Raw genomic sequence first — 13,652 nt, 5'->3', positions numbered from 1 at the left:
TTACCTTTCCTCCGTGCTTTCCAGACACAAGTCTGCGCTCCATGTCCGAGCGCTCTTTTTAAAATTATTCCTCTGGAGCTTTCCCTGCACAAATCTGCTGTTTACCACTGCATTAGAGCAAATAGCAACCCATGGAAAAACCAAATGGCTGTTTATTGTGCTTCAGCTTTAAAGAGCAGGTTTTGTGGGGGAAGCTCTGAGGCTAAATAATGAGCACTTGGACACAGAGCTTCAAAGCGTGGACCTGTGCCTGGAAAGCGCGGGGCAAAAGGTAAATGTGGATAAGCCCTGAGTACATGCACACACACTGAGGATGATTGAAATCACCCAAGTTAAATGTGTGTAAGATGTGACTGCACAGTATTTCATTTGCAGCCTCAGGAGGTGCTCTGTTCTCTAGGTCAGCGGTGGAAAACCTGGTGCTGTTGGATTCCAGTTCCCATCTGTCCTGGCCATGTGGCCAATGGCCATGGATGCTGCTGCCGCTGCTAGAAACTGGAGTCCAGCAATGTTTAAGGGCCAAAGGCTCCCTTCTGTTCTACACCATCAACTTTGCACCTGTGCAAGAGACCAAGGGACACACAGAGCCCTTCAATCCTTTCCCCCTCTTCCCAAGGTCCCCACCACATCCTCTCTGAGGGTCCCTAAGATGGAAAGGCAGCTTGTGTCAGTTCCCAGCAAGGAGGCTCCTTATGTCAAAAGTAATCTACATACGCTCAATGGGGATTAACCCTCCAACCCTGAGCCACCCTAACCCACCAGTCCCAACCCCCCCCCCCACGACTCACATCCTTGAGACATCCCATGAAATTGTTGCTGACGGGGGACCCGGGCAGGTCGGCCGTATTGGGGCTCCCCCCAATGTAGAAAAAGTCGTCCGAGCCCAGCATGGTGTAGTCTTCCTGGGTGTAGCCGGTGGTGGTGAGGATCCCATCCACAGAGATGGTCACCTGTCCGTCGTGAGCGCAGGGGTTGGGGGGAGGGGTCGGGGTTGGGGAGACAAGGAGACAACAGAGTGTTAACCAACGAGGGATCTGGCGGGGAGAAGAGGGGAGACTTGGCAGGGCAGGGGAGAGGAGGAGCTGCTGACTCATTTTTATGTCTGATTGTCTTTCCGGAGAAATACCGCACTTTCGTTCTGATGGAGGGTGGGAGGAGAGAGAGGGGGGAGGAGGAGGAGTGAGGCAGGCAGAAGGGTGAAAGGGGAGAAGAATCTGCACAAGGTTTGATGGTCCAGTTGGGGACAGGGCAGGGGCAGTCTTGCAGCCACTGCTGCTTTGCCCCCTGTTGAGTCAATTGATGGCAGCTTCTGAGTCCATGTTTTGGCTGCATAGTCCCTCCCCTCTTGCCCCATCATCCTGCCACCACCCAGTGCCATGGCGGTTCTGCCAACCAAGGAGCACCCGTTTCAGCTGGCTGTTCAGGAAAGGACTCCAGTTACCTGGGAGAAGAAAAGAATTACATGGGGCATTTTTTGAAAGAAGAGAGTGTGAAGCAGGTTGCAATTTAAACTAGTCTTGAAGGTCGCTTGAGCGGCTCTCCTTGAGGAACTGTTGCTTTGAATTCTGCCAAGAATGAGCTGCTAGAGATTTCTGGGTCTTTCTTGGTTCCTCACAGCCTCATGCTTGGAGAAGTGGCTCAAAAACTGATTTGGAAGTGCAGCCTGAACCCCGCTAAAGCCATTTGCAGTTGTTTAGGGCTGAGGTTTTCAACCTTTTTGAGTCCATGGCTCCCTTGACCAACTACACACTGCGGCACCCCTGTGGGGCTTAGAAGCCCAGTTATGTCACCCTTGCCTGCAGAGCTGGCAGCTTCTCACCCCTTTTTGAACACCCTACCTTAAGGAGAGTTCCCTCAGCCTCATTTCCTCTCTCCTCTCCTTGGGAGTCCCCCAGGAAGCTGCTGTTGCCACCCCTGGTCTCTGAGCTGCCCCCCTGCACCCCACAGGGGCCTGAGAAGCACCCCCTGCCGAGCCCCAGAGGCACCATTCGCCTGGGGAGCTTGTAGCCATGGCTGCTGCAACAAACAGCTGTGCAAGCCTTTGTGAGGCAGAGACGCAAGAGGGCACCAGAGGGAGGGAGGGAGGAAAGGAAAGAAGGACAGAAGCCAGCATTGCCCGAGGCACCCTTGACTATCTTTCCAGGCACCGCAGGGTGGCAGGGCACACTGGTTGAAAACCACTGGTTTAGGGGGTTCCTTGGTCACAGGCATGGCAACATCTGCCTATACCCTCCCATCGCACCCTGAACTGCTCCCAAGACTGTTGTGTGTGTCCTGCTGACCTTCTTTTGGGGCGTCAGCCTGGCCATGAACAAGGAGCAAGGACCTTCTTCCTCAACAACAGCCACACAGCTGGTGTGGGGTCAGGGTTGCAGCTTTGAACTAGGACGTGCAAGGCCAGGGTGCAAATCCCTACTTGGTCATGGAGCTCACTGGGTCATCTTGGACCAGCCACCATCTCTCAGCCTAAGCTACCTCACAGGGTTGTTGTGAGGGTAAAACAGGGTGGGGGAGAACTATGTGACCACTTCCAGCTCCTTAAAGAAATGACAGAATACCTATATATAAAAAAACAATACATTAAAAACACCCCAGTGGCTCATGGGAATCCCACCTGCTGTTGAACACACATTCAGGGCCAATGGAAAAAGTCAAAGGTCTTCCTTATGCAGGATGCCACCTTATCCTCTGTCAGATCCATGGTTCATCTAGCTCAGCATTGTCTACACACCACAATGGCAGCAATGATTCTCCAAGGTTGCAGGCAGGTAGTCTTTCTTGCCAGCCTTACCTGCACCTGCTGCTGGGACTTGAACCTGGGACCTTCTGAGTACCAAGCAGATGCTCTGTGGGCCTCTCCAAAAGTCCTTTTGTGTGTGTGCATTCCTCATTTGTGTTTGCGATGGTATCAGGGTGATGATACGTGATCCTGCTTTCAATACCATTTGCGCCTGCAAAAGTTTTGGGGTGGCCACAATGCCTCATCTTCCCATCAAAACATATCCTGCAACTTCCTGCTGAAATCCTCCAACTTGTTATATCAAACATATCCTGGGGTTTGTGGGTGTGTCCCATTATTGTGGCACTTGTAGTAAACTGCTTTGAGGTTGTTGTGGTTTTTTTACAATCAAGCTGGCTGTAAAATTTATACACTTTTTGTGCATAAATAAGTTGGAAGAACAACAACCCTCAAAGCAGTTTATTGAATTGAGGAACTGAATGGAGTGCCCTGGAAGAAGGTCTTGGTGGGCTAGCTGGGACCCTCAACAGGAGGACTGTAATGTTTTGTTGCAGCCCCCTACTTGTTGCTGAACACCTGCCTTAAGCAAAAGCTGACCTAAACAAAGGGCTGGAACTGCTCCAAACCCTGCCCTAACTCAGGTTTCAATGAGGCATCTCCTCAAAGTGTATATTCGCTTTGTTAGCTTCCTTTGGAGCACAGAACTGGCGGCTCCTTTGCATGGGGATAGAACATCCCTGGCAGCCACTGATATTTTTTTCCACACTGGAAGAAGATTTCAGTTTAGCCATTTATTCCATTCCTCTTAAGAACTACATATTTCGAAGCAACTCCATTAAGGAAGTCTCTGCTGAAGACTTGCAGATCTGGGCAGCTGGAATTTGTAAACTGGGAATGAATGTTGCAGCAGCAGCAGCTCAGGCTGCTTTGGGTACCCTTTCTAACAGCTTCTAAAGAAGGCAAATATCTCCAAAATGACTCAGCTGCTTATCTTACAAGACTGGGTGTCAGGGTTCCCCTCAGATGAGGAGCAAAGGGAGCAGGACCTTACAGGCGAATTCCACACTGCCAAGGAACTTTTAAAAGCTTTTGGGTCTGGACATCCCAGACCCAAGACTGAAGGTGGTCTCACCAGTGACATAGGTTACGGGTTAGTTCGCAAGCCACTACCCTCATCTCCCCCAGGATCCCAGGAGCAGAGGAAATGGTGAACCAGGAAGGAGTTTCAGAGCAGCTGTCAAGTGCTCCATTAGCTTCCTGTGAGGAGACTTGGAAGGAGAAGCATGGAAGCACCTGTTCAGATCTAAGCCTGGCTGGGACCCTCCAGCTCCTATGCAAATCCCCCTTCTGGGCTACTTCATTGCTGAAGCTCCAGCCTTCCAGACTTGAGGAAATGGACACTAGGAAGGTGTAGGGATTGGGGTTTTCTGTAGGCACCATTAGCATCCTTGGCCATGGAGGACTTCCTGTGTTCGCTTGAACACATAAAGAACAATGACCCTAGGCATCCTACCTTCCAACTGGCGTTGATAAACATACTGCCTCCAACAGTGGAAGCAGAACAGGGTTAGTAGCCAGCAATAGTCTCATTCTCCATGAATCAATCTGTCCAATCCCCTTTTAAAGCCAAGTTGGTGGCCATCACTGCCTCTTGCGAGAGCACATTCCATAGTTTAACTACATGCTACGTGAAGGACTTCCTTTTACCTGTCTGGAATCTTCCAACATTCAGCTTCATTGAGTCCATGAGTTCTAGTGCCACATGAGAAAGGAAGAAAAAACTTTTCTCTGTCCCTTTCTCCACACCATGCAGAATTTCATGCACCTCTATTATGTTTCCTCTCACTTGCTGTATCCCTAAACTAAAAAGTTCCAAATGCTAAAGTCTTTCCTCATCACTTCCCTTCATAATTTTAGTTGCCCTTTTCTGAACCGTTTTTTTTCCAGCTCAACAATATCCTTTTTGAGGAGCGGTGACCAGAATTGTCACAGTACTCCAGATGTGGCTGCACCATAATTTGTGTAACAGCATGATGACATCGGCAGTTTTATTTTCAGTTCCATCCCTAATGATCCCTAGCATGGATTTTGCCTTTTTCACAGCTGCCTCATACTGGGTTGACATCTCCATTGAACTATCCACTACAACCTCAACAGTCTTGTTCCCGGACAGTCATGGCCAATTCAGACCCCATGAGTGTGCATGTGAAATTAAGATTTTTTGCCCTGACATGCATCACTTTACACTGCATTTGGAGTTATTCACAATCCTTTTTTGTTTCAACGACCTTGAACAATTTACTATAATCAACAAGCTTGTCCACCTTACAGCTCACCCTGAACTCTCGATTTATGAATAAAAAGCGCATGTACTCCCTATATCTCTCCATTTGGAGAACTGTCCATATATTCCAGTAACAGTTTCCTGTTACTTAACCAGTTGTTGATCCACAAGAGGCTCTCTCTTCTTGCTCCATGACTGCTAACCTTTCTCAGAAATCTTTGGTAAGCTACTTTGTTGAAAGCCTTTTGAAAGTCCAGGTACACTATGTCAACTGCATAGCCTCAATCTGTATGGTAGTTGACACTCTCAAATAACTCCGACAGGTTAGTGAGACAGGGCTTGTCCTTGCATACGCCATGCTGGTTTTGCTTCAGCAAGGCTTGCTCTTCTACCAGTATTACCAGACCAGATGTCAAGTTAAGTGGCTTGTAATTTCCAGGATTCCCATGGACTGAAGAGGGCTACAGTCTGGTGCTCAGCTAAAGCCTCTCCCCACCCTAAGCTTCTTGCAGGAGGGTCTTAAAGGGGCAGTCCTCCAGCCTGGAGCCTAGGGTTCCATTGCCGTTCCACTGACTCCTGCCTTGTACATTGCCTGGAGTAGCACACAGGCAATGGGAAGCATGATGCCCTGGTGTAAAGGAGGCTGATAACTCAGGGCAATGTGACTCAGGGGCTGCTGCTTCCAAGGGTCCCAGTTTGGAGGTCTCTAGCTCAAGGAGTTCCTGGCTTAAAGGTGCCGAGGCTCAATATCTGTGCTGGGCCCAGGCTCAGCACCTCCACGGCACGTATCCCTGAGTCCTACTCATTACTCAGAGAACAGGCCCAAAGGCAAATCAATGCCACAAGCCTGTTATTTATTTACTCACTGCTAAAGCTAAGCAGGTTTAGTTGCAACAAAGCGCCTGGGAATCAGAAGCAGCTTTTGAGTCCTTCCCAGGAAGAGCAACTTATAAATGCAACAAATAAAAGCAGCCACTCTTAGGAGCCTAAATCCCAGTTAGACTCATTTGCAAGCCCCTTTTGTTCTGGGGAAATTTTCAGACAAGAGGCCCTCTGAAAACAGCTGAGAGATAACTTGCCTCTTGTTTGTTATGTGGCAATTGTTGCCTTTTTATTTATAGTAACGAGATTGGCTTTATTCCTTTGGCTGCAGACCACAAACCATTTAGGAGCTTTGCTGAAATTCCACGGAAATACACAGCAATGTTAATGGATTGTGGGTTGCAGCCTCCTCCTCCTCCTCAGAGGGCTCAGCTGCAGGTAGCTTCCTCTCCTGTGTTTCATTATTATTTGCTTGGTTTTGAAGAAACTGAGAACATTACTGGGTGGGTTCCCAAGTGATTTCCCCCCGACTAATGCATTTGCCCTATGGATCCTCTAAGCCTTAATGAACCCCCAAAGAAACTTTGAAAGCATCAGCCAATTTAATTCCGCTGGGGAGGGGAAGTGGGCAGGCTGGTTATTACAAGAAGTAAGCCTTGCCTCTCCATTCTGGATCTAGCCCAAGGTCCATCTCACTCAGAGTGTATCTGATAAAACAGCCTTCGGCAGATGTTATTGGACTACAGCTCCCATCACTCCCAGCCAGTTGGTGAAGGCTGTGACAAAGCCTGAAAGACTGCTGGATTCGGCTAGTGAAGAGTTGATACTGTGGCTGGGGTTGGGGTAAGGGGGATATAGGACTATGGATTCTATAAGGGTCTAAACACTGCTTGCCTGCCTGCTTGCTATTCCACCTCCGTAATACCTGCTCCACCCACATACTGTAAATCAATAGATTATTGGCGTCTCCAGCGCTTTCTTCTGCAAAGCAAAGGTTGCCTTCAACCTTCCACAACTTGTGGAAGCTGTAAGCAAGAAGCATCTAAACCTTCTGCCTGAGTACATCTGATGAGGATAAACAGAAGTTCTGTTCATTTGGTTCTTCTGTGATGAGGGACTTGGAAAGATAGAGGCCACATCCACATGTCACAAAATGCCAAAATGGCTTATCATGGCTTGTTGTGGATGCTGCCTGGTGACTCTGACCCCAGAAACAGACTGATTAACCTTGGTTTCTCATGACGCCCAAACCTGGAGTCACTATGGCTTGTTGCTCCCTTAGAAGCCGGACTGCAAGCCATCCTTAAACCGTGGCTGGTTGCCGGCCTGCAAGTTCTGGTTTGTAAGGGAGAAGCCGGCATCTCCAGAGTTCAGATACCATGGGCAGCCAGGATGAACCACAATGTCCTGCCTTGTTTCTCTGGCTGGGACCAGTGAAGAGTTGGAGTGTGGGCAACCAGGCAAAATACACCAGCACAATTATTGTGAAGTGTGAACCCAGCCGCTGCCTCTTGATTTTTTCTTACAGAAAGCACTGGTTTGCAGCATGGATCAATCCATAATGATGCTCTGCTATTGATTAGGTAAAGATGAAGGGACCCCTGACCGTTAGGTCCAGTTGTGACCGACTCTGGGGTTGCAGTGCTCATCTCGCTTTATTGGCCAAGGGAGCTGGCGTACAGCTTCTGGGTCATGTGGCGAACCAGAGCAGTCACTGTTGCTCAAGCTATGGCATAGACCTCTACAGAGCACACAATTCCAGAGCAGATGGGCAAGACAGGATCCTGAAGCAGGTTCAGCCTTCCCCTTCAGTCGCTACAAACTGAATACCTCCGCTCTGGCATAAGGTAAAGGGACCCCTGACCATTAGGTCCAGTTGTGACCGACTCTGGGGTTGCAGTGCTCATCTCGCTTTATTGGCCAAGGGAGCTGGCGTACAGCTTCTGGGTCATGTGGCGAACCAGAGCAGTACACAGAAACGCCGTTTACCTTCCCGCCGGAGCGGTACCTATTTATCTACTTGCACTCTGACGTGCTTTCGAACTGCTAGGTTGGCAGGAGCAGGGACCAAGCAACGGGAGCTCACCCCGTGGTGGGGATTTGAACCGCCGACCTTCTGATCGGCAAGTCCTAGGCTCTGTGGTTTAACCCACAGCACCACCCGCATCCCTGCTATTGATTACCTGGGCCAAATTATCAAGAAGGCTATTGCTAATATCCAATAGGGCTGAGTGTCACAAGTAAGAGCACTTGCAGAAATGGTTAGCACATGAGTGGACCATTTGGTTCTTGTGCCTCTGCACAAACCAAAGGTCACATGGGCTGGTGGTAGCATTCCTAGGCCAGGAAAGGCAATGGCCCATGGCACAGGTTTCAGCAGGTGCAAAAGGTGCAGCTGAGTGTTCCATGATGTATGGAGCAGGGCAGAAGGGGCTGGCCAAACTGTAAGCCACATTAAAGGTTATCAAGACAGTGCAGAATAAAGACCTGCAGGCTGCCTCTCACCCACAGGGCAATGGGAGAGTGCCTGCTCTGTATGGAGAAGGTCCCAGGTCCAAGCAGGATCAAGCAGGAAAAGCCCTTCTCTGCCTGAGATTCTGGAGAGCAGAGAGACAATACTGGGCCAGATAAACCTGGCAGAAGAGCAGCTTTCTATATTCCACCTGATCTGGTGCGATATGAACTTGCTTAGATTTCCAGACATCTCTCAGGTAACAGCAGCTTAGATAAATAAAAAATTGGAACCTGATGAAGTGAAAGAGAGGAGAACAAACAGCTCACCCTAACAGCTGCAGTCTTAATGTCCCTCCACAATACCTTGGTCTGCTAGGAATGCTTCTGGAGCTACATAACTTGATTAGGAGGTAATCTTTGTGTTTAGAAGGATTACAACCACATCAGAAAAGCCATGCAGCAGCTGGATCAGGCCAAAGGGGGCCCATCTAGCCCTGCACTCTCGCCACACAGGGACCAACCAGATGCCCATTATGGGAAGCCACACATGAGCAGGACACAAGTGCAACAGCACCATGCTCTGTCCAATGGCACAGCTTCCCTGGGGCTGAATGACATCAGTGCCTGGACGTTCTGACTTGTAGAAGCTCCCACATAAAAAATAGCAAGTCAGCTTAGCTCAATCCTTCAGCAGCCCCTGTTTGGGTGAGCTTCAGCCAGCCCAAAAAAGCCTCATGCCCCAAGTGAACTCCTCTCAGGCTTTTACCAGCCGAGGAAAAATGTCACACTGCTCTCCCAAAACCCAGATCCCTTGAGGGTCTGTGAGAAGGAGAACAGCAGAGGGGCACCAATTTCCGTTACGAAAATCTGACTAGCGCTCAGGTCAACTCTTCAACCCTTAAACTCTCCCAAACTTCAGGCCAATTATGATGAATCCGAACAGCATTTAGCTAGAAGAACTGACAGCTGCAGAGAAGGAAGAGCCAGGCAGCAAGGCTAAGCAGGGAAAGAAAAGCCAAGGTGTTGCTGTTCCTGACACTCCTTGGCTGGACATATGGACCAATGGTGTCATCCAGCCCATTAGTAATGGTGTGAATTATGGAGATAAGTGGGGGTCCTCATCTGTACCAGGATCCTGATGGGGACTTTGCCCATTTGCCCTCTGCTGTGGTCCCAACCAAGATCAGGCCCTGCACCCAAATGCCTATTTGCCCTGGTGCAAAAAGGACCTTCCTTTCCAACATACACCATAAGCACAGAGCTTCACAATTTAGGCTCCAGGTGCAAAGATGTTGCTGTTAACTGTAATAGTTTTTAAAAACTGTTTTTTAAATTGATTTTATTTTTTAAAATGCTTAGAGGTTTCACTGCTATCTAAGTAGCTTATAAATTTTATTAAACAAATAAAATAAACTGTGACCTTAGTGGAGGGGCTTAGGGTCTCCTTATGCCTGCTATTTTCTTCTTTAAAAAACCCCCCACAATTCTCCCAGCTAATGGTGCTAATGGTGTGCTCTGTGCTGACTGGGGGGTGATGGGAACTTGCATTCCAAAACATCTGAAGGGGCACCAGGTGTCTGTGCTGCTTTAAGGTGCCACAGTTCTTTTCTGCTTTTGATGGACTGACTCCCTTTCTAGTAGAGTCAAACATCTGGTGAGGTGGATTTGACTGAAAAGAGCTTGTCCTGAAATGCTGGAAAAGAGCAGGAAACTGAAAGCTCAGGCAGTGAGGAGGCGAGCAAAGAGTTTAATTGAGGGGGACGGGGTCGGTGCTTAACCACTTAAAACAATAACTCCTCCTGCTGCTGACACTTAAAACAACCAGGCAAGAAGCATTTACAGGCAGTTCCAGGAGCACTAAGGCCCTCTAAATGGAGGCAGGGAGACTGCCTGGGGCTGAGCTAATGAGGTGTTAATGACTCCAGAGGAGGTCTAAATGGATGCCAAAGGGGGCACTTGAAAAGGCAAAGGAGAGGGGCATAGGCAGATCCCTCTTTCAATCAGGACAAGGCAGCTGCTGCAGCCTTTCCTCCAGTCTTCTAAGACTGACCTGCATCATGGACACTCTCTCACAGAATGCTGTGTTATGTGGGAGGCAAAAGGTGGCCCAGCTGAAAGTGGCTGCAAAAGTTTCTGCCATAATAAATTTGTCAGTCTTTTAGGTGCAAGAGGACTCATTATTTTGCAGGAAGTTGGATAGTAAATTAATGATATAATAACAAGACACCTCATAATGCACCTCCAACATCCTTCTCACTAGTGACCATCTCCAGTTGCCAGTTGCCAAGGGCTACCAACAGGGAATAGTTCTCCACTTTGCACCCAGCTTGGGGGCTTCCCAGATGTATATCTGGATTTCCCATTGCTAGAGACAGGATACTGGAGTAGAACTTTGTGGTCTGATCCACCAAGGCACTCCCTTGAACATTTAGGTCTGTAAGAGAGCTTTCCACTTAAACAGTTCCACAGCCTTAATGCCACAGAGCATTAAGCACTATCTACAATCTGCAGAATGTTTTAAAAATTTCAGCACTGGATGGGTTGGTGGGGGCTTTTGTTTGGAGACGACTCTTCTCTTCATCTCCATAGAAACGGACTATGCTTGTTGCTGTTTAAAGGGAAACTGTCTTGTTCAAATGCCATTTCTACAAGGGTTCAAACAGGGCAAAAGTCAAAGTGGAGCAGGCAGAAAAGCTGTGGGCCACCTTTGTGACAGAGGCTCATGTGGAACTCTTGACTGATCAATGTGGACTAGTGTGAAATGCAGACGTTTCTTCTGTCTGGAGCACTGAGGTGATCTCAGGGCTAAACTGCACTTGACCCCGAGTGTGTCTTTGCATCTCAAGTGCATGTACTTAAAATGCAAAAGGGTTATCAGCAGGGTGGGGAGCTGTAAACCCCAGAATATGTGCAGAGGAAGGCAACCAAAATGATGAAGGGTCTGGAAACCAAGGATTATGAAGAACAGCTGAAGGAGTTGGGGATGTTTAGCCTGGAGAAGAGAAGACTGACAAGGTGATAGGATAGCCATATTCAGATATCTGAAGGGCTGCCACATAGAAGACGGAGCAAGCTTTTTTTCTGCTACTCCAGAGGGAAAGACCTGAGCCAATGGAATCAAATGACACGAAAGCCTATTCTGACTAAACATTACGAGTGATCGCCAAAGAAAGAAGAAGAACACTAGGTAAGAGCTGTGCAACATAGAACGGACTCCCTTAGAAGGTGGCAGACTCTCCTTCATTGGAGATTTTTGAACACAGGTTGGATGGCCATCGGGTCAGGGATTTTGTAGCTATGATTCCTGCACTGCAGGAGGTTGCTCTAGATGTCCCTTTGGGTCCCTTTCAACTCCACTATTCTGTTTCTGATAATCCAGAATACTATGCCAAGGGCAAAGCACAGGATTACATAGAACAGCCTATCCATGCCCACTGAGGCTGAGGGGAATGGTAGTCCAAAACATCTGGAGAGCACAAAGCCGGGGGAAGCCAGAGCCTGGAAGTGGATTCAAGGTGCGTCTTACATCCACTTTCTTGCAAAATTTGCAAGTTCCATAGTGCTCCGCAATTTTTTGATTGGGTGCTTTGGTAATTGTTTAAAAATTGCCACCGCCCTTTAGTTTTTCATGTATTTTGTTTTATATTTGTTGTAAACCATCTACAAGTCTCTATAAGGATTGATAGCTTAATATTCAAATCAACTCACCTCCAGAGTTCAAGTCAGTTCATCTCTGTGGTCTTTAAGTAATTTAATTGACCAATTTGTTGATTAAATTAAAATAAATCTACATATTGCAAAACATAAAGTTTCAAGGAAAAGAACAGTTCTTGAGAAATCGCACAAAAAGTTTCTATCATATGTGGTGATTTAGTCACTTATAAAAAAGCAAATTATATAAAAGAAAGCTGGAAAAAGAAAGAATTTATTTTGAGATGTTGTAATTTCCCCCTCTATTTGAATAAAGGATATTTTAAATTTATCTTTGTTGATGTATATGTTGGTGCTTCTTGCTTGTTTGTTTCAAGTATAATTGTGCTAAATGTAATTTTATTTCTCAGAAAGAAATGAAGGAAGAGAATTGCAGTCTTTAAAATAAGTATGCTGAGCTTTAGGCAGGGGGACTGCAGCATTAAGCCATCCTGGCTATGAAGTCTGAGTTCCATCCAACAGAAAAAGCGGGATGTTGAGAGGCAGTTCCCCATCGTGTCTGCCTTTATGGAGTGCATGTTTTCCAAAACACCAAACCTCACAGTATCGGCAGCACATAGAATACAGGCGTATCAAAAGAACGTAACGTGTGAATGGTCCTCAGTCACCAGCCATCCTCAGTCACCAGCTGTCAAAGGGTTGCACATGCCGCTTGCCTGCAGTGACAACCTGACCCTGCAGAGGGCAGTGCCGAGCAACAAATACCTCCCCTGAACTGTAATCCAGGAGGAGTGACAGACCTACAGGCAAAAACAGCAAACTGCTTCTGATGAAAAACCAAATACCTGGATGTAGTACAGCTGGGAGGGACATCTGACTGCCCACCGGGTCCTTCGGCTCCAGATTGGCACCAGAATTGCACCGCCAACTAGACTGGGCAGGGGGAACCCCAGCAGAGAAGGCGGCTTCCTGGGGTCCAGTGCTGGTGGAACCTCAAGAGCCTAGTCCAGCCCCTGTTGCAATACGCCCAACTGAACTGGACTGAGGCTGAGTGGGTGCATGCAGCTGGTGGAGGAGGCAATGGGCTCCCCTTCATCCTTTTATGATTCCACTTGAACCATCAAGCCTTGTGTAGTAGAAAGGGCAAGAGTGAGAGGAAGCTGAGCTGGAGAGGCCGCAGAGATGTCTCTTGGCAAGCTCAGGAGCATGTGTGTGCATGTGGTAGAGGGTTGCATTTGGGGAGGGGTGGGTGAGCGTGAGCATCAAGGGTGGCCAGTCTGGAGACCCCCTTCCTGCAAAGGACATTTCTCCTTCCCAGTGAGACAAGTGAGGAAGAGAGAGGGGAGAGGGTGGAGCAGGGAGGGGAGAGGGGAGGAGGAGCTCATTAGTAATTAGTCAGTACAACAACATGCAAACGAGGTTAGAATGTGGACGGGGTGGGGGTGGGGGAGAAGGGAGCGACTGGGTGGCGGCTGGATCAGATGCAAACTCCCCCCTTTTTTGAAACAGGCAACGCCCATAGCCCTGTCAAACTCCCACAAACTCTGTAAGTAAGACCTCCACCCAGCGCTGGCCTCCCCTCAAAACAAGCCAAAGATGCCAGTGCTGTAGCTCCTCCAAGCTCTCTACCTTCCTTCATTGCACACTAAAAACACAGGAAGGCTAAAGAATTGGGGCCTGACGGGCGCCTGTGCACAATCA

General features: G+C 48.3%; 1 protein-coding gene across 24 annotated transcripts in view; it reads right to left on the bottom strand.

Annotated features, from left to right (window-relative positions):
- The window catches only part of NRXN2 (neurexin 2), a 303,692-nt gene that overhangs the window by 173,230 nt on the left and 116,810 nt on the right, over positions 1-13,652 (bottom strand). For all 24 annotated transcript variants that reach the window (XM_081842385.1, XM_081842384.1, XM_081842390.1 and 21 more), the window contains one exon: positions 789-950. In XM_081842385.1, the coding sequence (XP_081698511.1) occupies positions 789-950 (162 nt within the window). The remainder of the gene's footprint in view (positions 1-788; positions 951-13,652) is intronic.

Source organism: Podarcis erhardii, assembly GCF_964252035.2.
Source record: "Podarcis erhardii genome assembly, chromosome: 15".
Lineage (NCBI taxonomy): Eukaryota > Metazoa > Chordata > Lepidosauria > Squamata > Lacertidae > Podarcis > Podarcis erhardii.
The sequence above is the reverse complement of the archived record's forward strand: the minus strand, read 5'-3'. Positions and strand labels throughout refer to the sequence as shown.